The following is a 27,903-nucleotide window of genomic DNA, read 5'->3' on the forward strand; positions in this document are numbered from 1 at the left end:
AAAAACGAACACCCACGGAGCCATAGGTAGGGGAGTCATACCACTATGGTCTCACTGGAGGCTGGGCCCACCGGACACGTGACCTACTGTCCGCCTTTCCGCCAACCGACTGACGACTCCGTTCCTCCACTCCCTTTCGCTCTCTGGCAATCCTCGGCAATCCTTCGTAGCCGCAGCAGTTATACCAGCGGCCAATCGGCTAACCGGCCACAGCCGACGGCCAATCAGCCACAGCCGACGGCCATCCACCACCCGAGCCAGTACCCTTCCACATGAGGCCGAGAGCCTGTAAACTACTTTCTGGGGCTCTGTCCCCACACCCAGTATCAGTCTTAGTTGTGAATCTGTAATTTAAATCAAAGCTAAAATTTTTTACTTTACCATTTTTACTGCTGCTAAAAAAAGGTGGAGGGACTTGAACAGATGATGTCAGTGGTGGAATGGAGGCAGGCAGACTGGGGCAGTGGGGAGTCGAGCTGGGATGATAATGGGGATGGGGCAGGGGGTGTCAGCTGAGAGTCAAGATGGCTCTCGTTTTTTTCAACAGTTTGATGAAGCTAAGCCAGGATGTACCTTGAATGAACAATTTCTCTCAGTTTAGCCCAATATGCCTTATTAGTGGAAGACACCTAAAGCCATACTCAGAAAAGAACAATCAGGGGAACTTTATTTTTTAAAGTGTGTTTTTCCAGTACCCATAAGCTCCAAGTCAAGTAATTGTTTCAATCTAGTTGTGGAGGGTGCAGCTCACGCTGGCCCATGCGGGGATTGATCTGGCAACCCTGGTGCTACGAGCATCGCTCTCTAACCAACTGAGCTAACCAGCCGCCCCCTTAGGAAAGTTTTAACGAAAAGCACTTTACACTTGCACAAGCGTACACAACGCTAATATTGCCTGCGCTGTAAAACAGGCAAGAACGGGACAGCCCAAATACCCATCACTGGGCCAGGACAATGGAACGTACACAGAGGGCACCGCCACCCACCAGGTTTTCGAGACTGTATGAAAAAGAATGTAAAGTACCTCAACACACTTTTAACAGTCCATGTTGATATGGCATTTTGGTATGCCACATTAAATAAAATAGAATATTAACATTATTTCTAAGATACGGAAACAACTGAAATGTTCATTAAGAGGTGAATGGATAAAAAACCGTGCTAGTACATACACACAGCAGATTCCTCAGCCTAAAACAGAGATCCTGCCATCTGCAGCCACTGGTGGGCTGAGGACATCCTGCTGACTGAAACGAGCCAGTCACAGAGCATGTACAAATGTCAAACTCACAGAAACAGAGTGGAATGGTGGGTGCCAGGGACAGAGGGACCTGCTGATATAGGACGAGTGTCCGCAGACTGGCCTGCAGCATTGCACCTGTGACAGTGCTGCGCTGTTCACCCCGAAGGCAGATGGCAAGGTCAGGGTTCCCCCATCACACACACACCTCCTCCAACACAACCCAAAGGGGCACAGGAGGCTCTCGGAGGTATTTATCACCCAACTGTGAACTGTGTGCAGTTAAGTACTTGCAGTGTTTCCTAAGAATTACACTTCAGTAAGGCTGTTAGAAAACATTTCTGCCTCTTGCTTTTACTTTAACACAGACATAAGAAAACACAGTCACACACATGGCTTGTGAGACGTTTGTACTCGACCGCGCCCCTCTACATGGATAGTAAATGGTGGCCACCGCCTGTTGAAAGCGGCATACCAACTTCCATGCATACCCTTCTGTCTGTCATTGCACCATTTTTTAAGGGGACACCCGCGAGTTTGCAGATAAATACAACACAAATCAACTTCAGGACTAACTACACTGAAACCTTGAGTTCTTGGCTGTCAGGTCTTGGTTGTGAGCTCTAGAAACCTTGAAAACAGTGCAGAGTAACTGGTCACACTGCCACTGAGCTAGTCACATTCTGTACTCTGGCAACTCTCCTGACCCAAAAGGCCACATGGAGTTAAATGACATCCAGTTTCACTTTGATATTCATAGCTGCCAGTTCTGCCACAAAGTACCGGAAGACATAAGGCACAGAGACAGTGTCGATGGTGTCACTGCGATGGCACACAGTGCAGCTGTACTTCCTGTTGCGCATGGCCGACCACGATGGCGGTGGCTTCTCCAGCAGCGGAGACAGCAAGCTGCCACATGTCACGCACACGTGTGCCACTGAGCGGTCAGAGCAGTTGAAGAGGCGGTCATGGAGGAGGAAGGATGCCCCGTGGGCCAGCAGCGCGTCCCGCTCCATCTCCCCAAAGCGGACCCCGCCCTGCACGTTCCTGCCCCCAACAGGCTGGTTAGTGAGCCTGTCCCGGGCGCCGGTGGTCCTGACCTGGAACTTGTCCGAGACCATGTGACGCAGGCGCTGGTAGTACACCACACCGACAAAGATGTCTGCGTCCAGCTCCATTCCGCTGACGCCGCTGTACAGTCTCTCGGTGCCATGGAAATCGTAGCCCGCGGCCCGCAGCATGTCCCCAAAGTGCTGCAGGGCTGATCTGTCCTCCGAGAAGGTGAAGGGCGTGGCGTCGTGGCAGAGGCCGTGCAGCGCTGCTGACTTGCCCGCCATGCTCTCAATCAGCATGCCGATGGTCATGCGTGACGGGAAGCCATGAGGGTTGAACAGAATGTCAGGGACCATGCCACTCTCGCTGAAGGGCATGTCTTCGGCTGGCCACAGCCTGCTCAGGATGCCCTTCTGTCCGTGGCGGCTGGCGAACTTGTCCCCGATGGTGGGGTTCCGGGGGACCCTCATTGTGATGCACACACACTTGAACTTCCCACTTCCGGTGTCATTACCACACACTTTGATGTTATCCACGATACAGTCTTCTTTACTCCTAGAAAATGTTACAGAAGGTCAAGCTGTTTGTGCAAACTTGCAGACACGTAAGTTTGACTGATAACAATCGGGGCTTCACAAGGACGTTTGCAAAGTGTTCTCCAGCCCAAACAACAGGCCCCCTGGAAGCATCTATGAACGGGGTTGGTTATGTCCCCACAGAGCTCTGATCCCCTGAACAGCTATTAAGGAACTACTCTAAAGACCTGCAACTGAAACCAACCTTATAGGTGACACAGGCACCTGTAAACACTTTTATTTTCCTAAGAGGCACAACAAACCTGACATCTTGGCTGGCAGACATTGCTAACAACACGCATGAGAGAGGATCAAGTTTGAACCAGTTTTAAAATGAACCAGGTCTCTCATCAACGTGACACCAACCAGAAGAAAAGCACAGGTGGCCTGACACACAGGCTTTGTCTCACAAAATGGCCATTCCGTCATGACAGAGTGTCACCGACCAATCCCCCGCTCAGAGCCCTCGGTGCCCTGTCTCACCTGTAGAACACCACCGTGCTCTCCCCCGTGTGCAGGTTCAGGTAGCTGTAATACGGGTCTCCGTACTGCAGTCGAGCCCCGATAAAGGGCAGCCCATCAGTGTCTAGCTTCTGTGCAGTCCACGGGTCGCCAGGCTTGACCCCAAACACCAGACTATCATCCCCTTGCTTGACTTTTTCAGACAGATCTATGAACTCGGACTTGTAGACGCTGCCATGGGCAAAGCCTCGTTCCCAAGAGGCCTTATTCACAATCTGTGAGGTCAAAAAACCATCAATTTAAGGGACTGCAGCCAAGTGACAATTTCAAAATAAAACTGGTCAGAATCGTGCTCGGTGTAGTGCAACTGGCATGCAATTAAAATTGTCCATTTTCCCATCACCTCAATGAACTCCCTTACAAATGGCCTAAACCCTAATCGTGCACCGACAAAAAGGGCAACACCCAAGGGCACCTCACATTCTCACAGCATCTGTAGAACCACACATGGAACGTGCGTATCTGGATGCTTGTGACTGTTCCCAGCTGCCACCCAACTCCAGCTGGGAATTAGCCATCTAACAGCACTCAGGCCAAACACCAGGCACGGCGGACACAGGGATGGCACTCCAGTGAGTGCACCTCGCTCAGTGAAACTCACCATGGCATCTTCCATGTCGTAGCCGGTGTAGGAAATAACGGCAACAATGGCGTTGGTCCCAATGGGGTAATTGTCCATGTCATAGTGGTCATACATGCACGGCCTCACTAAAGGGCTCTGTGGGGTCTGCAGGCGGTACAGCTTGTTGTCGGACCGGTCCCGGTAGGTGAGAAGCGGGAAGCCCATAGTCTGCTTGCCTGCAAATGGAAAATTCCTGAGCATCTCGTTTCTTCCCGATTATGGCGGTGACAGATAGAATTGGGAAAACCTCAGTATTTGTCATGGGATGGACAAATCATCTTGGTTATGCTTATGGTGTGACAATGAAGTGGACCTGCCCAGATCAACATAACCAGACCAAGAAAACAGTGCCAAGATGGAAATGGACAGAGGCACCAGCATAACACTGTGCATACATTTGGAACACATCCCAAACATTTCTAAACCAGTTTATGGACACAAGAGAAATGTGATAAAAGAGAAACGGGATATAAAGGATACAGGATAGTACTGGGGGGGGAGGGAGGAGAAGGGATGAAAGGCGATAGTAACTGATCTAATTACTTACACACACACACACACACACTCCCCGAGGGCACTGGACAGAACCTGGAGAGGCATTCACACTAACGGGTGAATTTCCAGGTCAGTTTTTAATTGTTTTTGGCCTTATGGCCCAGTCAGTGCAGCGGCTACAACTTAAAACAGGAAACCAGTCTTATGGTTTGAAGAACCACGGCACAGAGTTCAGAGAATGACAGCAACAGAAAAGGGGTGTTTCAGAAGGGAGAGTCTCAAATTCTGTACATGAACTGAGCCCATATCTTTGGTGACGTCTGAATGATACACACATGGTACATTTCCCAGTTGTCCCGACCATGCTTCAGCTGCCATGTCGAGCTATGTTATCTGCCAGTTAAATCTAAAAACTAATCCTCTTCAGAGGAACACAACATAATCCATAGCCTTTAAAACATATCATTCATAACGTATGCGGTATGACCCAGGATTACTAGACGTACAAAGTCACAGGAGGCTATCACCCACACTCAAGAAAAAATGCAGTCGATGAGACATCCTGATGACCCAGACGTCGGAAGTAGCAGACAATGATTTTAAAGCACGGCTTGTACAACTCTGCTCAAAAATGTAAAGGAAACTATGTTTACAATGAAGATAAGAATCTCAGAGAAAATAAAAACTATAAAAAAACATGGAAATTCTAGGCTGAAAAATGAAGTATCTGAACAGAACAAAAAATCTGAACGTGATGACAGATCAATAAAACTGATCCAATCTGAAGATAAAGAATAAGATGGGAAAAAGAGAACAGAAATGGAGAGGCACACAAGGCATCAAAGGTTTAACGTACATGATGCATAATTGAAATATCACGAGAGGGAGAAAGAGTGGGACAGAAGCATTATTTTTAGAAATAATGGCAGAAAACGAAAACTTTTATTAAAAACCCCTCTTTAAAACAGATTTAAGGTGGCCAGCAAACCCCAAGCAAGACAAACACAAAGAACACCAGACAGAGTCAATCTGCTATGCACCAAGAAAGAGAAAACCTGGAGACGTCATCAAAATGGCGGCGTGAGGTGAGCCTATGTAAAGCTCCCCTGGAAATTTACAAAAACTAATCAAACAACAATAACTCCACAAAGGACTCCCTGCACAGCAGACAGGCAAGATGAAGAGGCTCACTACTGAATTCACCGAAAGGAGGGCAAATCGCGTGAGCAGGGGAGGAGGGAAGGGAGAAGTGTGGAGACGGAGCCGAGTGGGCGCAGGACGCAGACCTCGCTCAGTGCGCCGAGCTCGCTGCATCCTGGAACTATCGCAGCTGCGGGAGAGGGAAGAACTCGGACTGCTAGGGCTCCGCTTATGGCCCACAGGGCTGAGGGGGCAGCATATAACACGGCTGAACCCAACGCTCATGGCAGAGACCTCGGAGAAAAGACTGAGGGAAACAGGCTGAAAACGGTGGTTTAAGCCCTCACTGCCGAGCAGAGAACGGAGCCTTAGGCACTGAGACTGGCCGCCCCCTCCCTACCCTCCCAGAGCTCGCCCCGCTCCCACCTGCCTGGTGCTAGAAGCAGAACAGTAGCAGTGTCAGAGCAAAAGAACAGAATATTTGTAGTTCAAAGAACTGTGGTCCGCAGACGCAGATTCGCAGCCCAACTAGTTCTGGCAAAGGGGAGGGAGCTGTGGAAGCAGGACCGGCTGTGGTGGTGGTCGCTGCCATTGCTCTGGGCCACCTCTCACAACTCACCCTGCCCCTGGCCCCACCTATCTGGGCGGATCCCTGCAGGAGTAAACAGAACTGCTGAAACACACGGGCTCTGAATCTGGTGCAGGAGGAGCTTTGGAACTTCAAAAGCTCTCCATATTCCCACATGGACACTGCGCCCTGTGACCCAGGCGAACTTTTAACAGAGGAGAAGCTCGCCTTCCAGGGAATCCCCACATTGTGTGAGAAGCTGGAATAGTGCAGAGAAAACATAACACTACAGTTATGTAGTGTGAGAGTGAAAAAAGGCTTCAGTCGGAGAGAAAATAAAACATTCTACCAACACGTACTGGAAAACAAAAGAAAGACCTTTTCCTATCAACCTGTTGCAGAACACACTTCTGTAGATGTCTAGCATGATAAACACTAAATCATTAATTGCCATGAATAACCAAGGCAACAAGACAGCTCAGAAAGAAAGTGAAAAGTCTCCAGAAAAGGAACTTAAAGATATGGAAATATGTGACTTAAATGACAGAGAATTCAAGATTGCAGTTCTGAAAAAACTCAACAAGACGCAAGAAAACACAGAAAGGCAGTTTAATGAACTCAGAAACACAATCAAAGAACAACATGAACATTTTACGAAAGAGATTGAAATTTTAAATAAGAACCAAATAGAATTTCTGGAGATTAAGAACTCAATAGAAGAAATTAAGAATGAAATAACCAGCTTAGGTAGTAGAGTTGACCAGATGGAGGAAAGAATCAGTGACATCGAAGACAGAAACCTGGAAATGACATGGATGGAAGAAGAAAGAGACTTGAGACTTAAAAGAAATGAAAGAACTCTACAAGAACTTTCTGAACTCCATCAGAAAGAGCAATATAAGAATAATGGGCATACCAGAAGGAGAAGAAAGAGAGAAGGGAACAGAGAGTATATTCAAACAAACAGTCAATGAGAACCTACCAAACTTCTGGAAAGAACTGGACCCTCGAATCCAAGAAGCAAATACAACACCTAATTACCTCAATCCCAACAGGCCTTCTCCAAGGCACATTGTATTGAAGCTGTCTAAAATCAATGACAAAGAAAGAATCCTCAAGGCAGCCAGGGAAAAGAAGATGGTAACCTACAAAGGAAAGCACATTAGATTCTCATCAGATTTCTCAGCAGAAACTCTACAAGCCAGGAGGGAGTGGAACCAAATATTCAAACTATTGAAAGAGAGAAATTATGAGCCAAGAATAATATACCCAGCAAAGATATCTTTTAGACATGAAGGAGGAATAAAGACCTTTCCAGACATACAGAAGCTGAGGGAATTTTCTAATACACGACCTACACTATAAGAAATACTAAAGGAGGGTATTTGACCACCACCAACAGGGACAATTTGTGGCAATCAAAACATAAAAACAGGGAGAGTAAATACCTAAATGGAATATGGAGATGGAGAAAGTAAGCATGCTGAAGAAAATGGAATACTCTAAATATCAAACTTTCTTTTACATAAACTTAAGGGTAACCACTCAAAAAAAATCCAGAAGTGATATATATATACTGTAATAAAAGAAGAAACAAAGGGACACATCATAGAATACCACCACACAGAAATAATACACAACAACAAAAAGGCAAAGAAACAATGGAGACACAGTCTTACCAGAAAACTAAAGACAGAATGATAGGAAATCCTCACGTATCAATAATAACCCAAAATGTAAATGAACTGAACTCACCAATAAAAAGGTAAAGAGTAGCAGATTGGATCAAAAAACTAAACCCAACCACATGCTGTGTCCAAGAGACACATCTCAGCTACAAGGAAAAACATAGACTCAAAGTGAAAGGGTGGAAATTGACACTCCAAGCAAATGGTACCCAGAGAAAATCAGGTGTAGCCATCATGATATCAGATGAAACAGATTTCAGGGTGAAACTGGTAACAAGAGACAAAGATGGACATTTCATAATGGTAAAGTGGACTATACAACAAGAAAACGTAACAGTCATCAATATTTATGCCCCCAATCAGGGAGCCCCGAAATATACCAAGCAACTACTAACAGAACTAAAGGAAGAAACTGACCAAAACACAATTATACTAGGGGACCTAAATACATCATTGACAGCTATGGATAGATCGTCCAAACAGAAAATAAATAATGAAATAGCAGCCCTAAATGACACATTAGATGAAATGGACATAATTGACATTTACACAGCACTTCATCCTAAAACATCAGACTATACATTTTTTTCTAGTGTGCATGGAACATTCTCAAGGATAGACCATCTATTGGGACATAAAACTAACCTCAGCAAATTTAAGGAGATGGAAATCATACCAAGCATATTCTCTGATCGCAAGGCTTTGAAATTGGATATCAACTGCAAAAAGAAAGCAGGAAAAATCACAAATACATGGAGATTAAACAACATGCATTTAAAGAACGACTGGGTCAAAGAAGAAATTAGAGGAGAGATCAAAAGATACATAGAAACAAATGCGAATGAAAATACATCCTACCAAAATTTTGGGGATGCAGCAAAAGCAGTTTTAAGAGGGAAATTTATATCATTACAGGCCTATCTCAAGAAAGAAGAAAAATCCAAAATAGAAAACCTCACCTTACACCTTAAAGAACTAGACAAAGAACAAATGAAACCCAAGATCAGCAGAAGAAAGGAAATAATAAAAATCAGAGCAGAACTAAATGAAATAAGAGAACAAAAAGACAATAGAAAAAATTAATATGACAAAGAGCTGGTTTTTTGAAAAGATTAACAAAATTGACAAACCATTGGCTAAGCTCACTAAGATAAAAAGAGAAAAGACACTAACAAAATCAAAAATGAAAATGGGGAAGTTATTACGGATGCCACAGAAATACAAAGGATCATCCAAGAATACTATGAGGGACTATATGTCACCAAATTCAATAACCTAGAAGAAATGGACAAGTTCTTAGAAACATATAGCCTTCCTAGGCTGAACCATGAAGACTTGGAAAATCTAAACAGACTGATCACCAGTAACAAAATTGAATCAGTCATCCAAAACCTTCCCAAAAGCAAAAGTCCTGGACCAGATGGCTTCACTAGTGAATTCTACCAAACCTTCAAAGAGGATCTAATACCAATCCTGCTCAAACTCTTCCAGAAAATTGAAGAAGAGACAGTACTCCCTAACTCATTTTATGAGGCCAACATTACCCTGATACCAAAACCTGGTAAGGACAACACAAAAAAAGAAAACTACAGACCAATATCTCTGATGAATACAGATGCAAAAATCCTAAACAAAATTCTAGCAAATCGAATGCAACAATGCATTAAAAAGATTATTCATCACGACCAAGTGGGGTTCATCCCAAGGGTACAAGGAAGGTTCAACATCCGTAAATCCATCAATGTGATACACCACATAAACAAAATAAAGGACAAAAATCATATGATTATATCAATTGATGCAGAAAAGCATTTGACAAGATACAATATCCATTTATGATTAAGACACTTAATAAAGTAGGTATAGAAGGAAAATACCTTAATATAATAAAGGCCATATATGACAAACACTCAGCTAATCTCATAATTAACGGTGAAAAACTGAAGCCCTTTGCTCTACATTCAGGAACATGACAGGGCTGTACCCTATCACCTCTAGTTTTCAACAGTGCTGGAAGTCCTTGCCAGAGCAATCAGGCAAGAGAAAGAAATAAAAGGCATCCAAATTGGGAATGAAGAACTTAAATTGTCACTCTTTGCAGATGACATGATGCTATATATAGAAAACCCTAAAGACTTCACCAAAAAGCTATTAGAAATAATCAACGAATATAGTAAAATTGCCAGCTACAAAATCAACGTACAAAAGTCCATTGCATTCCTATATACTAACAATGAAATCTCAGAAAAAGAAATACAAAAAACAATTCCTTTTACAATTGCAGCAAAAAGAATAAAATACCTAGGAATAAACTTAACCAAGGATGTGAAAGACCTATATGCTGAAAACTACAAGACATTTTTAAAAGAAATTGAAGAAGACACAAAGAAATGGAAAGATATTCCGTGCTCATGGATTAGAAGAATCAACATAGTTAAAATGGCCATATTACCCAAAGCAATATACAGATTTAATGCAATCCCCATCAAAATCCCAATGGAATTTTTTAAAGAAATAGAACAAAAAATCATCAGATTCGTTTGGAATCACAAAAGACCCCAAACAGCCAAAACAATCTTAAAATAGAACAATAATGGAGGTATCACACTCCCTGACTTTAGCTTGTACTACAGGGCTACAATAATCAAAACAGCATGGTACTGGCAGAAAAACATACATGTAGACCAATGGAATAGAATTGAGAACTCAGAAATAAAACCACATATATATGGACAGATAATTTTTGACAAAGAAGCAAAAAACATACAATGGAGAAAAGACAACCTCTTCAATAAATGGTGCTGGTAGAATTGGAAGGCCACGTGCAAAAGAATGAAACTGGACTGCTATTTGTCACCATGTACTAAAATTAATTCAAAATGGATCAAAGACTTAAGCATAAGACCTGAAACAATAAACTGCATAGAAGAAAACATAGGTACTAAACTTACGGACCTTGGGTTCAAAGAGCATTTTGTGAATTTGAAGGCAAGGGAAGTAAAAGCTAAAACAAATGAATGAAACTTATATCGAACTTAAAAGAGCGTTTGCACAGCAAAAGAAACCATTGACAAAATAAAGAGGCAACCAACTGAATGGGAGAAGATTTTTGCAAACAATGCCTTCGATAAGGGGCTAATATCAAAAATATACAAGGAACTCATGCAACTCAACAACAACAAAAAAACAATCCAACTGAAAAATGGGCAGAGGACCTAAGAGACATTTCTCCAAAGAGGACATACAAATGGCAAATAGACATATGAAAAAATGCTCAACATCACTAATCATCAGAGAAATGCAAATAAAAACCACAATGAGATATCACCTCACCCCATTTAGAATGGCTATCATCAACAAGACAAATAGTAACAAGTGTTGGAGAGGCTGTGGAGAAAAAGGATCCCTCATACACTGTTGGTGGGAATGCAGACTGGTGCAGCAGCTATAGAAGGCAGTGTGGAGGTTCCTCAAAAAATTACGAATAGAATTACCATATGACCCAGCAATCCCTCTCCTGGGTATCTACCCAAAAAATCTGAAAACATTTAGAGATAAAGACACGTGTGCTCCAATGTTCATTGCAGCTTTATTTACGGTGGCCAAGACATGGAAACAACCAAAATGTCCTTCGATAGATGAATGGATAAAGAAGTTGTGGTATATATACACAATGGAATACTATTCGGCAGTAAGAAAAGATGAAATAGGACCATTTGTGACAACATGGATGGTTCTTGAGATTATAATGCTAAGCGAGATAAGTCAGACAGAAAAAGCAGAGAACCATATGATTTCACTGATGTGTGGTATATAAACCAAAAACAAAAGAACTAGACAAACAAATGAGAAACAAAAATTCATAGACACAGACAATGGTTTGGTGGTTACCAGAGGGTAAAGGGGGAGGGGGGTGGTGGATGAGGGGAAAGGGGATCAATTATATGGTGATGGAAGGAGAACTGACTCTGGGTGGTGAACACACAATGGGATTTATAGATGATGTAATACAGAATTGTACACCTGAAATCTATGTAACTTTACTAACAATTGTCACGCTAATAAACTTTAAAAAAAAAAAAAAAAAAGAGAAAATTTTAAGGACAGAGGAAAAATATCATGTTACTACAGGGGAGCCACCCTATAGCCGCTGGACTTGCAGTTCGAAATGAGAGACCCAGAAAGGACAGCTAACATCTTTAAGTACCAGAAAAAAACCTGTCCAATCAGAATTGTACATCCAGTTGCTTCAAGTAAAGAGGAAATAGGTATTTGAGAGAAACAAAAACTCAGAGAATATGTAGCCAGCAATCTGCAACTGTAACAAACGCTAAGGGAAGTTTTCCCCCAAAGGGGACTCACACCCCATTAAAACACGACATTCAGGAAGGAATGACAGCACTGGCGTGACTGGGACACGGGTGCTTGTAGTCATCACAAGTGGAACCGCAGATCTCAGACCAACCCAAATCACTGAGGATTGTACAAAATAAATTACCTTTTTCTTCAAAAATGTCAATGTCCAGAGAAACAGAGCAAGGCCAAAGGTCTAGTCAAAGGAGACTAAAGAGATGTGACAACTAAACACAGTGTGTGATCTCAGACTAGGTGTTCCACACAAAAAACTGCCACAAGCCTTGTTTTTGGTACAACCGATCAAAAGTTGAATAAGGACTATAAAATAGTTGACAGTATCAATGCTAAGTTTCTTGATTTTAGTAACTGTCCTTCGTTAGACAAATGACTATCCTTGTTAGGAAACACACACCGAAGTATTTAGGGGCAAAGGGTACCATGCCAGCAATTTACTTTCAAATGCCAAACAGTTGTGACAGATAGGGCAAAATATTATTAGAATCAGGAAAAGGGTTTATGGGAGGTCTTTGTACCAGTGTTGCAACTTTCCTGAGTTTGAAGTGGTTTCGAGACAAACAGTGAGAAGCATCTGTCTCCCGTAGGTGACCGCCACCCACGCCCCCTCACCCATCTGGCACTGGTACATGTTCCGCGGACTCTGGTTGTGATCCGAGAAGGGGATGAAGTTGGCCACCACACTCAGCAGGCTGTGTGGGAAGAGCTCCTGGTGCGTGGTCACTCCAGGCGTGACTTCATCCTCAAAGATGGCGATGTTCATGAAAATCTAGGGGACAGTGGGGGTGGGGGGCGTCAAGGCTGCTGTCTGCTGTCCAGGTTCAGAGTGGGGTTTGCGGGAACCGTAGGCCTTAATACGCCATCCCACATGTCCCCTGGACCACGTGTGAAGGGGATGGGAAGGAGCGCGCTTTAAGCAGTTGCACAGGTCCCCCGTTTGCAGGGACTGTGACTGAGCCTGGGTGGGCAGGTGGGGCGGGCAGGAAACCCTCCGACTCCTGTGCGAGTGCCGGGAACCCGGTCTCAGTGGCTGAAGGGAGCTTTGGCTGTCTTTTGGATGCAGTCGCTCTCACGCGATACTTCCACCTTAAAAAAGCAGCAGCAAGAAATGTGCAGATGTCACACACAACCCAGCAGCGTACCTGCTCCATGGTCCCAATCAGCTCCTCTCTGCCCAACTCCACGTTCTGCACAGGCCGCACCAGTCTGCAGGGAGTGGTGAAAAGGAACAGTCCTGGGTACAAACTCGGTTTTCCCGTCATGGGGACAAGGGCCACCTCCATCCAGGGAGCAATTCTTTTTTCTCTCAACACCTGTTTTCAACAACAAGCGAGGTTAGAGCAGAGCAGTGATGGGTTCTGTCCCCCGCCACCCAGGAGGCAGGCAGAGAGAGATGGAGGTGAAAAGCAGCATCTTAGGAAATTAATTACGCAGGGAACAAAGAGGGTACCCTGCCAGGCTCATCGCCCCCTAGAATGCCACTCGCGCCAAATGCAGAGCAGGCAGAAGCCCTACTTTCTTGGGGGCTCAGCCGCACTGCCAGGCAAACCAGTTGTGAGTGACTGAGACTGTAGAAAAGGTACCAGGAAGGTACATGGACACGTCTAAATGACATTCTGTTCTCTGATGTCTTAATATACCGGGTTACTGGTTGTATTTTAAAATGTATTTAATGAAAAGACCCTTCTAGGACCAGCCCAGTGGCTCAGGCAGTTAGAGCTCCTAACTCCGAAGGCTGCCGGTTCGATTCCCACATGGGCCAGTGGGTTCTCAACCACAAGGTTGCCAGTTCAATTCCTCAAGTCCCGCAAAGGATGGTGGGCTCTGCCCCCTGCAACTAAGATTGAACATGGCACCTTGAGCTGAGCTGCCGCTGAGCTCCCGGAATGCTCAGTTGGTTGCAGTGCGTCCTCTGAACTACAAGGTTGCCAGTTCGACTCCCGCAAGGGATGGTGGGCTGCGCCCCCTTCAACTAGCAACAGCAACTGGACCTAGAGCTGAGCTGCGCCCTCCACAACTAACACTGAAAGGACAACAACTTGAAGCTGAACGGCACCCTCCACAACTAAGATTGAAAGGACAACAACTTGACTTGGAAAAGGTCCTGGAAGTACAAACTGTTCCCCAATAAAGTTCTGTTCCCCTTCCCCAATAAAACCTTAAAAAAAAAAAAAAAAGAAGAAAAAGAAAAGACCCTTCTACCTGGGAATTAAAACACAAAACAAGTAACAAAATCTATGTATCAGATCTTTTGGGGATTCACAAACACATTATCAATAAAAATGGAAGAATGAATATAAATGAATTAAATTCTTAAATCAAAAGTTAAAAAAGGAATAAAATAACCTCTCAAAAAAGCACAGGTAAAGAAATTGTAATATCGGGGCGGCTGGTTGGCTCAGTTGGTTAGAGCGCAGTGCTCATAACACCAATGTCGCCGGCTCGATTTCCACATGGACCAGTGAGCTGCGCCCTCCACAACTAGATTGAAAACAACGACTTGACTTGGAGCTGATGGGTCCTGGAAAGACACAGTTTCCCAGTATTGCCCAGTAAGAAAAAAAAGAAATTGTAATATAGATAAAACCTGAAATTAATGAGGCAGAGTACAGAAAGAGGTGCAAATTAACAAATCAAAATTCTTGGTTCTTTAAAAAACACACGAAAAACACAAAACCCAACAAACCAATACTTAACCCAATCAAGAGAAAAAAAAGGGGTGGGGGGAGGCCCACAAATATACTAAGAAATGACAAGGCGGGGGAAACACTGAAACAAAATTTCAAAAGCATGGGTTTATTTTGCATACCTCCAAGAAAACAAGATGAAATGGATAACATGGAGGCCACCACAACGGATGTAAACAGAGGTAGAAAGCTTAAAGAAGACCAATTTCCATACTAGAAGTAAAGGTGCCAGGAAAGCGCCCCCCTCCCCCAAAGCCCAAGTGATGTCTTCATAGGAATTCTTGAGGCCCAGCAACCAGATGGCCCGAGGTTCCAAACTGCCCCAGAGCTCTGAAAAACTAAGGAAACTTCTCATTCTTTTTATAAAATGGAGACTCACAAATGGAAATTATAAAAATCTTCATAAATTATTGATATTTAAGAAAGTATCAGTATTTGTTAAATGAAGAGAACAACACACCGTGACCAGGTGGGACTCGTTCCAGGTATTTGTGACTCACTATCCATCGCTGTTAGTAGAGAGCAAACATATCAGGGAACGAGTTAATATAATACACCTAATTTGTCTAAGGGAAAGACCTTACAATTTCCCCCCAAAGATGTCAAAGAATTAAATACAGAATTACCAGAAGACACCCCAAAGAACCACCGCCACGGACTCTGACAGAAATCTGCACGCCCATGTGCACAGCAGCCTAAAGGTGGCAACAACCCCAAGTGTGCACTGATGGATGACAGATCAACACAAAGTGGTTGGTGGACTATTGTTACTCAGCTGAAAAGGAAGGACATTCTAATATGTGGTACCAATATGGATGAACTTTGAAAACATTCTGCTAAGTGAAATAAGCCAGATGCATACGGAAAAACAGTATAATTGATTCCACCTATACGAGGGCCTAGTAAAGTCAAAATCATGGAAAGAAAGTAGAACGAGGTTACTGGGAGCTGGGGGCCGGGGGGAGCTTCCACTGCATGGGCACAGTGCTTCAGTGTGGGATGATGGAAAGTTCGGAGCATGGACGCACATCAATGTGTGCTTAATGCTTCCAAACCATACACTCGAAAATGGTGAAAATGGTAAATTCTGTTATGCATGTTTCCAAATAAACCCCACAGAACCAGAAGAGGGTCCAACCTAATACAAGCATCAAAATAAAAACAGTACCAGAAGACTCATGAAATAAACCAAGCATCTATGAATCTGCTGATGCAAATAAGTTAACGAATGAATGAAAGGAAAGCTCTCCCTTATAGAGTGGCAACTAACAAAGAGGAAATGAGGACATTAGAAAGCAACCATCTGCAACCATCACAGTCATAATGAACTCAGCAAAGACCATCGATGGAATAGTAATCATTCCGCAGAGAACGCATCAGCCAGTGGGTAAGGTCAGGTCTGAGGAGAAAAAGGCCTTCCCCACAGCTTCCCAGCATCGCTCCAGGAATCACTGTCAGAGGGAACAGTAACACTGCAGGGGATTAACCTAAAGAACACAGGCTTGACGTGATCAGTATCACCACCACCCGTCACGCGACAAGCCAACATCATGTGCCCCTGAAACGAGATCCTGAATGTTACACGGAAGCGACACACAAATGTAAACTAAGGGACAGTCTACATAGCAACTAAAAGAAGCCAAGACATGAGAGGCTGAGGAACCGTTCCAGACTCCAGGAGACTAGAGACACGACAAGTACAGGTAACATGGGATCCCAGACTGGGGCCCAGACCAGGAAGGCCATTACTGAGACAGCTGGGACAATCTCAGAACCAGCTGTGGACCCTGCCAACCCACCCTGCCCTGGTTTTGGTAAGTGTACTGTCACTGGGGAGAAAAAGTCCCCATTAGGAAAAACACACTGGAACTTCAGGGAGCGGGGATGTGTCTGCACACTACCCTGAAATAGTACAGAAGGAAATATAAGCACATATGTATATAGAGCACATAAATGACAATGGTGGGTCTGGCGCTGTCACGTACAGTTCTCTATGTTGTCCAAATATCCGTTCTTTAAGTGTAATTACATCAAAGTAAGTTTTTCAGGTTTTTTTCAAAACTGAAAAAACCCAAACGAAATGCAACAGAAGAACGCATGAACTGCCGTCCATCCTGCCACTGCAGAGCCGGGCTTCTAGAGGCCAGATTGCTGAGTGGAGGCTTGGAAGAGCGTCTGCTTGACAATCTGAAAGTGTATTTCCAAGACAACAGGGCATGGCTTATACTGTGCATCGCTTTGCTATTACTTGAAATATGAAGTCCATGTTTTGAGGGCCCTTACGTGCCACCAGTATCTACAAAGAAGTTAAAATTGTTAGATTAACAATCTAGGGCCTCACTGAAACTACCCCAAAAAATTATACAAGTCAAATATCTGTCACTGACCCCAGCACAAGCAAGGTTGCCACCAGAGGGAATGTAAGGTACGTTCAGAATCAGCGTCTGAACACCAGGCCCGACCACCCTAGATGGCCCGGGGCTACCTGAGCAGCTAGAGGAGGACTGAAACCCAAGACCAAGGGGCACAACAATCCACAAACTCAAGGTCACCTTGAAATGCCGGAGAGAAGCCGCGACGCCGGGGGCAAGCTCCTTGTCTACCCAGCCCACCATGACGCCATCCAGCAGGACAGGGTAGCACTCAGTGTACGGCTGGTGTGGAGCTCCATCGACTGGTGTGACCCCTGGGGAATGACAGACCGGGTTATCACATCCGGATGCCTTTCCAAGACTGGAGAGTCTGTCCGGATGGCTGCACCGTCACTGCAGACACCCAGTGATCTTGTTCCTGAAGCAGAATGGCCGCTCAGCGTCAGCATTCCCCCATGTTACCTGGCACCCCAGACCTTCCGCAGTGCCACGTCCTCCTTCCCATCTCTCCTTCTGCAGCCAGACACACCGTCCACCTCTCTATACTCCCCCCTCCTTTCTAGCACTTCCTACACTTAGACATTTTAATCACTGGTGGCAAAGGCGATTCTTATCCCTGTAGAGAGAGAACCTACAGTTACGGTGATCGTAGCCCATGAATCTGGAGTAACTGGGAATCCCCTTCCCTGGGGCTCCTTCTCAAAGGCCTCGCTCTCCTTGGCAGAATTACTTTTAAGTAGGGACTTTGTGACTCTTGACCCAATGGCCTCTGGCTCCTTGAGAATACCTACCACCTGAGTCCTGGGAGCAAGGATTCAGCGTGTAGACCCCTCCACAGACCATGCCTATCTCCAGATCACAAATGAGACCCCGAGGACCGGAAGACTGAAAGGGGCACCGTGACGAGTGACTGTGAACCCAAGCCCAGCAGTACACCTGAAGGCCAGCAGGCAAGACAGTCTAGTCCACCAGTAAAGGCAGAGCAGCTGCCAGGCCCCCAGGAACAAAAGCTGTGGCTCTGCGGACTTCAGGGTACAGAATGGACAACTTCCTTTTTAACTGCTGCCTGCTCAGTGACGCAGCGGTCGGACCAGCAGGTGCAGCCCAGTGACCCCAATGTCACTTCTGGCATTAAATGCTGCTGTAATTTAAATGCTTCAACCTCCTTTTTTTTTTTTAAACGAATGAAACAACATGAATTTCTGCTCCACTCATTTGTGAAGCATGCACCTGACCTTCTGTAAAGAAGCCCAGGAGTGGCCCAACTCCTGCACAGAAATGACAGTCCCTGTGGGAATTCTCACGGTATCTGCCGTGCAAACGCACACACCCCACACACCACGCACCGAGGTTGCAGAGCAAAGCTGGGATGGACGCCGTGTACACAAACTGCGTGACCACCTCACATACGGCCGTTAGGTGGTTCATCAGGCCGCAGGGCTCCCCGTCGGGGGTGTGCACAGGGCACAGGAAGCCCCAGGACTCCGGCAGCAGCCTGCGCACTGTGGTGGTCCTCATCTTGGCGAAGTCGGCCCCTCTGTGCACACAGCGGAAATGGGAGAGGTAGCGGACGAAGTTCAGCTTGTCTGCCACAACACAAAGTCCAGAGTCTTGCAGGAAGCCAAGACCTTGATAAAACAAAAGTCATTCAAAAACAGGCTGCACTTAAAAAAGCCTCCAGATTTCACAACCCGTCTCAGCCCAGCTGGTCGCCTAGCTTTTCTACGAGCACCTCCATGGTGGGGACACCATAGATGGTCACACAGCAGCAAGTGCTCAGAGGGGTTCATCAGAGGGGCTGGCGAACACACAGGCAGCTGTCAGTCCTAAAACAATCCGCACATTACTTATCATGTTAAAAACCGCAGGCTCTGGGCCCTCACTGCCCCTCTTAAAAGTGCTCCGGCCCATTCTGATACAGAGGCTTAGGGATGAAGGGCCAGAACCCTCCCAACCACCTGTCCAGGTGACCCTCCCTGAGAGATCTGAGCCGTCTTCAGTTTTTTAAGTGGCACAGGAAATGCACTTGATCATCAGAATTGGATTTAAGCCCCACAGGCACCTCGTCAAAAGCCCCACACTGACATGAAGCCTACTGTTCAGTTTCACCTGTTTTAGACCGCAGGTTCCCAGTAGCAAGAAGATATTCAAATGGTTTCGTAAGGTCTGTTCCCAGATTAAAAATCTTCATCAAGTTTTCAGTGTTTATGGACACATTGGTCTTCTGAGCCTTCTTGTCTAAAGCTATCTTAATAGATACTAACCAAGACTCCATTTTTTCCTGAAGTAAGAAAAAAATTTAAATTATGTTTACTTGAAATTACCAATAACAGAAAGCTTCCGCCTCATTTCAATTTTTATCAAGGAAATTCTAGACTGCTGAAAATTTTCAATTTAACTTTATGGATAGAGCAGACACAAGTTTTTACAGTTCAGTAAGAATTTAAGAATAACTGGCTCAACGAGGAATCAGGAGATTTGTAGTTACCTCTAAGATTAAATTATTTTAAGGGATCATCAGAATATAAAATACCACCAAATCGACTTACTTATGAATCATTCTTGTGCCACACACATTGTCCACATTCCGCACACTCACACCGTCATATGCACACTTACAGACACTCACACGGCTCCGGTAACTGACAGTGAGTACTGGAGTGTTGTCATTCTCTCTCTCTCTCTCTCTCTCTCTCTCACACACACCCGCCCCACGCGCGGCTCTGGTCACTGACAGTAGTACTGGAGTGTTGCTGCCACCCCCCCCCCCACAGTCACACTCATATACACCCTCACTCACACCTCCAGCTCTGGTCACTGACAGTGAGTTCTGGAGCGCTGATGTTAACACTGAATTAGCTCCGAGCTACACACAGGGTTAGTTCCTGCAAGTCTGAGGTCACAGCATTCTCATCAACTGACACACAAGCTTGTTCTGTGTGTTTCTGTGGAAAGACCGCTGCGGACTCAGCACCACTGCACACAGAGCCAGCAGCTGTCCTGGTGCCTGAGCAGCGTCAGCCGACGTTGCATGTTCTCGGCCTCCGTGCACTGAGGAGCCTCACCAGCACTTCAGTACGGAGCCCGCAGGCCATAAGCAGCAAAGTCACCAACACAGAGCACAGATGTGAGCGACACAGAACTAAACAGACCCTCGTCACAGTATGAGAGCTGGAACGAGAAGGCAGAGCGTCGCCTCCCAGACCTCAACCGGGAGCACGGGCACCAGGGGACCAATGTGTCACCCCCCCTCGCATGTCTGCAAAGGACCACGAAAGCACTGTGAGAACTGACACCGGGGCACAAGGCCAGGGCAGCGAGGGGGTGGATGTGGACACACAGGCTCTACTCTACAGAGCATTTGTAGAGGCCACTTAGACTTAACCACCACTGTTATGAGCAAGATTAGGTCCCTTACTGTTAGGTAAACCAACAAACTCAGGTAGAACGAAGAGCTGCAGTAAACTGCCCAGAGAAACTACACGGCAGAAGACGGCTGGGTGGGGGCCGTCACCCTGCTGCACAGGTCAACAGCCGGTGAGGGCAGGGCACCCACCTTCAGAAACATGAGGAAGAGCTGCCCGGGTGTGAGCACTTCCTGGTTCACCAAACTGTCAGGGTTGTCCTCCACGCACTCTCCTTTGGCCAAAGCGAAGAGCTTCCGGGTCATGAGACAGAGAACGTAAAACTTTTCAGTATTGGATTTCAGGTGGATACAGACGCACTGGCTGTCAAAATAGAAAGAAGCTTAAGACGATTCAGTTGCCACTACTGGACGCCCCACTAACCAATTCATGTTTACTTCAAAGTCCTTGCTTGTTTTCAAAACATCACTTTTTACTTCACAGGCAGTATCAGCAGCAGAACAAAATATGATCCCAAGGTCTGGAACTGTGCTGGCCAACATGGTAGCGACAAGCCACATGAGCTGCTTAAGTTTCTATTACAGCTGACACTTGAACAACACAGGGGTTGGGGTACCGACCCCTGCACAGGTGAAACCTTTAACTTTTGACTCCCCAAAAATTCAAATTTGGAGGGGACGGTTTCCAGGACCCCCATGGATACCAAAACCCACAGATAACCAAGTCCCTTCTACAAATGGCGTAGAACAATGCATCCAGTCAGCTCTCTGCACCCACAGATTTCCCGACTGAGGACCAAAAATGCTGTTTTCAATCCACAGCCGGTTGTGAAACCTGGGGTACAGAGGCCAACAATATGTTTGTTGAAAAACAAAATCCACATGTAAGTGGACCCACGCAGTTTGAACCTGTGTTATCTGAGGTTCACGTGTAATTTTTAAAGTGGAATGCCATCAAGATTTCAGCCTCTCAGCTGCACCAGCCACACAAGTGCTCAGCACAGCCCATGGCTGGTGCTGGTCTAGAGCAGGGCTCCCTCAACAGTCCCCATGGTGACGAGACAGCCCTTCCCTCGGGGGATGAAGCGGACACGTGCCTGCAACTTTCAAATGGTCAGAAGGAAAAACATCTACCTAAATGCAGAGAAGTAAAGCAAATGTAGTAAAAATGCTTACACCTTGTGAAGGTTAAGTGTCCAATGTACCATTTTTGCAGCAATTCTGCACGTTTGAAGTTATTTCAAAATAAAAGCTAGACAGTACAAAAAATAAACTACACCCTCAAACGAGAGGGCAGTGAGGATGGCCACCGAAATGAAGCAGCCCCTGCTTTGCCAGCCCGATTCTACCCCCAGGTCCATCTTGATTCTGATGGCTCAGGAGGCCCCACTACATCAACACCAAGAACCAGTGACGCCCACCCCGGGAAACCCGAGGCCGAAGCACACGCACTTAAACAGGAACTCCGCAGCCTGCTCATTTGGACACCACTCAGGAAGACTGAGTTTCACTCGGAAGCGTTCACCCAGATAGTGAAGAACCTGTTTTTGGGTGGCACAACCCTCGTCCACCACAATCCTTAGCATCTGAGAAACGGAGTTCCTAAAGAAAGAGTCGTCCTCTTTTCCTTTGATGAGCTCCTGAAAAATCTGATAATCGGAAAAGCCAACAAGTGCCTGGAATAGAAGAAAGGTTTTCTTTTAATTGCAAATAATGACTAAATCTCCCAATTCATTAACAAGTCTCTCTTATTTTTTTAATACCCAAGAAACATCAGCACTCCATTATCATTAAATCCAACATTCTAGGGGTGGCCGGATGGCTCAGTTGGTCAGAGCACAAGCTCTAAACAACAGGGTTGCCGGTTCGTTTCCCACATGGGCCAGTGAGCTGCGCCCTCCACAACTAGATTGAAGGACAACGACTGGGAGTTTATGGGCCCTGGAGAAACACACTGTTTCCCAATAAAATTTTTTAAAAAATTAATTAAAAAAAAATCCCACACTCCAGAATAAGGGCATCGCTTGTAAGGCAGACACCAGCACGACCCCAGTGGGCCTCGCCTCCTGGAAGTCTCAGCCTGTAATGTCCTACCCGAACCAGGGCTTCCCCTCGTTGGGCTGGCTAACTCTGGAGAAGACGGAGAGGCCCAGCGGGGGCACCTGAGGCCTCTTGCCCACAGCCCACTCCCACTAGTCGCTCTCACCATGGAAGGGGGCCCTGCAGCCCAGTTGAGCCTTCTACATGACTGCAGCCCCGACAACTCTCTGTGACCTCTGGAGGCCCCAGCCAGAACTGCGCAAATTCCTGTCCACAGGAACTGGGACACAGAAACGTTCACCGATGTGTTTTACGCCACCAAACACCGAGGTAATGTGTTATGCAGTAGGTAACTGACACAGCATGAACTCTGCTAAGGAGAACCTGTCCATTTTGCACAGGAAACCGCTGCATCACTAAAGAAATACATTCAGCAAGTCCCACCTTCAGTGCAAATCCCAAAGGAAGAAAAAACAGTTCTTTCCGGTAAATGAAGTTCAACATCACCGTGCCATTTTCCAAGTAGTGAAGGTTCATGTTGACGGCGGAATGCTCTTCCCTCACACAGTGCATTGACACTCCTGTGGGAACAAAGCCAGGAGCTCAGGAACCCTAAGCTGCTTCAATCATTGTTTTTTTCTGAATTATTTTTACCCTTAGAAATAATTAAGAGCCAAATCACTGTTTAGCCAAGACTGGCAACCAAAAATGCCTCCAAACCTTGCCAAGTGTCCCCTGGGGTGCAAAATCGCCCTTGAACAAAGGCCAGGTAGCTATCAACCAGAGAGCCGAGGGGAGGGGCGAGCCATGGTACCTGGACCAGGTTCTGGGGCCACACGCCCCTCTAGCTGAGTCAGGCCAGTCTTCAGTTTCTGACACAGTAACATAAATACATGTGTTCTTTCAGTTTAAAAGCAATGGAGTAGTACAAAAGGTGGGTTTCCTACCATGAAATCTCAACACAGACATGCTTAATAGAAAAACAAAAATGCATATATATGAGAGAAAAACGTCAATGATTTTAGATGCATCTCCTTTAAAAAAAAAAAAGGCTTAATAAGACTTTTCTATAAGAATGTTCCAAGAATCACTGCAGCTTACCATACTGAGTATAGCCAGGCCCCCTGGATCTCCATTTGGGTCTCACCGTAGCAATGGGGAAATTTCTCCGAGGCATGATCAACATTCTGACGACCTTTTCGATGCCATTGACTATAAAATAGCCTCCCATTTCCTGCCAAAGAGACGAATTATCATGTTAAACAAAGATATGTAACTAACTTAAATGGGACACCAACTAACTGCAAACATCAAAGTCACTCTCACAGATGCGGTGTAATGTGCTGAGAGGGGCATACAGGTGACAGGGCTATGGGTCCCTGGGAAACTGTCAGTGTGTGAACTAAATCTTCTCAAGCACACAAAAAAGGTGCAGGGGCTTGGGAGGAAAGTATGGAAGGAAATCAGAGTACTTTCTCTACCAGACAGTCCTGACTTAACTTGCCTTTGTGTCCCCTAAAATGACTTCAGTTTTCAAATGACATTAAAACAAATAAAAAACAGTAGCCATTTTGTTTCCAGATGAGTATGGTTTCCCAAACAAGGTAAAAAACTGCTGACTATATGAAAGCTCTGGAAACCAGAAATTCAGGCTACCGGAAAACATTTTTAATCGCTCCAATCAATAGCACATTTCCATGATAAACAGCTCCTATACTGACTGCCTACCATGAAGCAGGCACGCCATGCCAGCCCTCTGTGTTGTCATAATATGTCATTCTCACAACAACGAGTGGGGTAGCTACTGTGCCCGTTTTCAGCAGAGGAAACAGGCTCAGGAGACTGAACTGTCCAAAGCCACACGACTGGTAAGCGGAGCAGCTGAGTGTCAAATCCAGATGTGACAGCATAGCCCTCTTCCCACCGATAAGACAGCTCCCCATGCAGGCAGTCTGCGTGTCTTGGTTACTACAAAGCCACCTCACACAGCTAAAAGAAATGCCAAAGGGAAGGCATCTCAAGAATTTAATATGCTCACAGAATCTTACTGTTAGTGAAGGAGACATTTTAGACAATAGTTTTGTGGGTTAAGATGGCTTAAAAAATAAGTATGTCTCTAAATGTGTACCACTCAGAAAACTGGGGAAACTACCAATTCTCCTCATAATACATACCCTCTACTGTACAGCCACTTTTTCACAGTCTCATTTGAGACTCATCATGAACCATACACAGTATCAGACAAGACATTAATGCCCCATTTTGCCTTCGCAGAAATGAAGCAGAGAAAGAAAAACTGAGTCCGCACTCAGGCCCCTCCCATTGCCACCTGGTTGCCCAGTGCCCGGACGGCGCTCACCTCTGGTTCCTCATGGTGTTCAATGAGGGCTTTGGGAGGAAGGCTGTACAAATTGCACAGCTTGGACTTCACCATGATGGGAACATAGCCAAGAAACTGCTTGATGACTCCTCTTGAGACTCCATTCACTGCCCAGCTGATATCGGCCTAAATGAAAACAATGACTTGAGAAAAAAAATTGGGATCTGCAAGAACAGATGAGTATTTTAAAAGAGGAAGAAGACCATAAATTAAATGATTTTATGCTTTTAGACTTAAAAGCTGGGATTTCTTGAATGACAGTACCAAGTAAGCAAAATTCTGGTTACACTTTATTAGGCACCAGCCTTATTCTCAGACATGTACAGCATGTGAGTCACACACTGCCACTTGCACTCACTGTCAACTTTCCGCGGTAGGTACTCCTCCGGCCCCGGCATTCTGCTGGATAAACGCTGAGCTCTTTGCAGATGCTTCCCTTGGGGACTGTGGGAGGACTGATGACAGCATCCACGATAGTGAGAGAGATACGCTCCTCTTTGAAAGCAAATTCAAAGGGAGGTATAGCCTGAAATACAATTCACACTATTAACTGCTTGCATGTCCAAGGCACTCTTTCACTGACTCTTCTAAATCCCATGAATTTTCTACAAAACTATAATGCTAATGTGACACATCTAAATGAGTGAAAGCTACTTCCAGTCTTCTCACACCCTCACTACGTACCTAAACTAGAAGGCATTAACTCCAATATTTGAGTGTCTGCCACGTGTCAGATTCCTAGAAGGTTCTAGGAATGTATGTATACAGAACAAAGCTGTTCTCTGACCCAAGAGCCTGCCTACGCTCTTCTGATTTTGCATCCTCTATAAGCACAGCGAGACTAATGGGACTGCTGCTAAGAGAGCAAGGATATGGAAGCATCTCCTGATTCAGGACCAAACACTAATGCGATTCTTTATGCTGATATTTGTACAGTTCATCCAACTGTGGCCTCACACTGAGGCCAGAGTCATGCAAATAGGCCGGTGGTGACCATGGTGGTTCTTCCCCTTCCCAAGCTGCTGCTTTTCTGTACCACTCCCTGGGGGAAGCTTTGCTGTTCCACTGAGGAAGGGGCACCACTGAGCTCTCTTAGCATGTTAACCACGGACAACCAACTGTGGTTGAGAAGCACAATCCAGGCGGACCACCTCCCCACTCTCTCAGCACCCAGAAACTGTTCTACAAAATGCTACGGTTTCCAATCCCATTTAATCCACGAATCACAAATGCATCTTCCCCTGGTCGACTGGAGCCCAAGCCCCGCGCTGAGCCTGGCACAATCACGGAGCACAACCATTTGGGATTATACTGTGACCTCTCAGCCAACTCTCTGGGGCCCTGTCGCCCGCCTCCTGGGTCTCCCCTTCCGCTTCCCCCCCCCCCCCACGCCCGCCTCCGGCCTCGCAGGGCCCCTTTGCGCCGCCTGCCCCAGCGGCGCCAGCGAGCGCGGAGCTGGGAGGGCTCCTGAGGCGCCGCACTCACCTGCACCGCGTGGCCGAGCCCCTCGCGCACCGCGTAGTTGAAGGATTCGACGTGCGCCTGCGTCAGTTCCTGCAGCGCCGGCTTTTGCTGCTCCGGCGGGACCCCGTAAGAGGGGTCCGTCAAGTGCTTGAGGCTGGGCTCGCGGGGCAGGCCCCGCCACCGGCTGCCAGGATCCATGCGGCAACTGCACGCCTGCCTCCAGCCAGTTTCTGCAGCGCCGGAAGGAAGCACGGTACCCACGGCCTGCTGGGAAATGTAGCTCTTCTACTTCCGCCGGAAATCTGCCCGTCCTTTTTATAGGGCCGACTTGGAAGCGAAACCGTGGTGTGAAGGGGCCGGAGTGCAACTGTACCGAGACAGAACGCTCCCGCCCCACTCAGCGTTGCCCTCTGGATCTCGTTCCTTCCACCAGTAGGGGCGGGTGGAGAGCAGTCTTCAAAGCGCCGCTATTTTCCCCGCGACCACTTCCCGATCATTGCCGATGCCCCCCCAGCCGAGACCCCAGCCGCATCTCGGCTTCTAGGAACAAGCTGGCTGACTGCCCTCTACCCCCCTCGAATCGTGAGGGCCCCTCGCGGAACGGTCAGGTGGTCAGCGCTCGCTGACGGCTTCCTTCGTCCTGGGGTCCGGCAGCCGCCACGGGCCCTCCCAGCCCTATAGCCTCTCAGTCCTAGGAGCCACCATCTTCCCAGTGGGGGTTTACCAAGGAGTGCCTCAACCTCGTCTTGCGCGTGTGTCTTTAACAGCCGCGTTCGCTATGGCGGGATAATCGACAATAAACACACACACTTACAATGGAACCCTTGGTAAGTTTACCTGTGTGTCACCTGTGACGCCATCGCCACGATTCGGATAGGGAGTCAGTCCACCACTCCCAAGTATCCTCCTGACCCTTGGGAATCCCTCCCTCCCGGCGATTGCGTCTATATTCCTGAGATTGGTGGGCTTGCTTTTCCTGTAATGTCTTTGTCTGGTTTCCGTATCAGAGTTAACAGTGGCCTCACAGAACCACTTGGGACGTGTTCCCTCCTCTTCCATTTTTTGGATTGGTGTTAATTACTCTTCAAACACTTCGTAGAGTTCATCACTGAAGCTGTCTGGTGCTGGGCTTTTCCATTTGGGAAGATCTTTTGCTCATTAATTCAGTCTCTTGTCAGGTCTATTCAGATTTTCTGTATCTTCTTTATAGTCACTTGAGTCAGTTTTGTGTCTCTCTAGGAATGTGCCCGTTAATATCGATTATCTAATTTGTTGGCATACAACTGTTCATAAGATTCCTCTGTAATCCTGCCTGTGTTGTG

General features: G+C 46.2%; 1 protein-coding gene across 1 annotated transcript; it reads right to left on the minus strand.

Moving 5' to 3' along the window:
• Positions 1-641: 641 nt before the first annotated feature.
• On the minus strand, positions 642-27,149 carry POLR1B (RNA polymerase I subunit B). The gene is made up of 15 exons (XM_019713996.2): positions 26,603-27,149; positions 25,476-25,643; positions 25,097-25,243; positions 23,839-23,971; positions 23,182-23,318; positions 22,150-22,373; positions 20,890-21,061; positions 19,443-19,614; positions 18,680-18,961; positions 17,514-17,647; positions 13,417-13,587; positions 12,887-13,043; positions 3,992-4,188; positions 3,352-3,605; positions 642-2,848 (listed from the first exon to the last, which is right to left on the minus strand). Exons 1-15 carry the CDS (start codon positions 26,777-26,779, stop codon positions 1,966-1,968), a joined length of 3,408 nt encoding a protein of 1,135 aa, XP_019569555.2. The 5' UTR covers positions 26,780-27,149; the 3' UTR covers positions 642-1,965.
• Between the last annotated feature and the right edge of the window lie 754 nt (positions 27,150-27,903).

This window comes from Rhinolophus sinicus, linkage group LG05 (genome assembly GCF_036562045.2).
Source record: "Rhinolophus sinicus isolate RSC01 linkage group LG05, ASM3656204v1, whole genome shotgun sequence".
Taxonomy (NCBI): domain Eukaryota; kingdom Metazoa; phylum Chordata; class Mammalia; order Chiroptera; family Rhinolophidae; genus Rhinolophus; species Rhinolophus sinicus.

Coding starts and splice junctions, on each gene's coding strand:
- POLR1B (XM_019713996.2), bottom strand. CDS start 26,779: ATGGATCCTGGCAGCCGGTGGCGGGGCCTGCCCCGCGAGCCCAGCCTC. Junction 25,644..26,602: donor GGCTCGGCCACGCGGTGCAG/GTGAGTGCGGCG, acceptor ATTGTATTTCAG/GCTATACCTCCCTTTGAATT. Junction 18,962..19,442: donor GAACCTGCGGTCTAAAACAG/GTGAAACTGAAC, acceptor TGTTTTATCAAG/GTCTTGGCTTCCTGCAAGAC.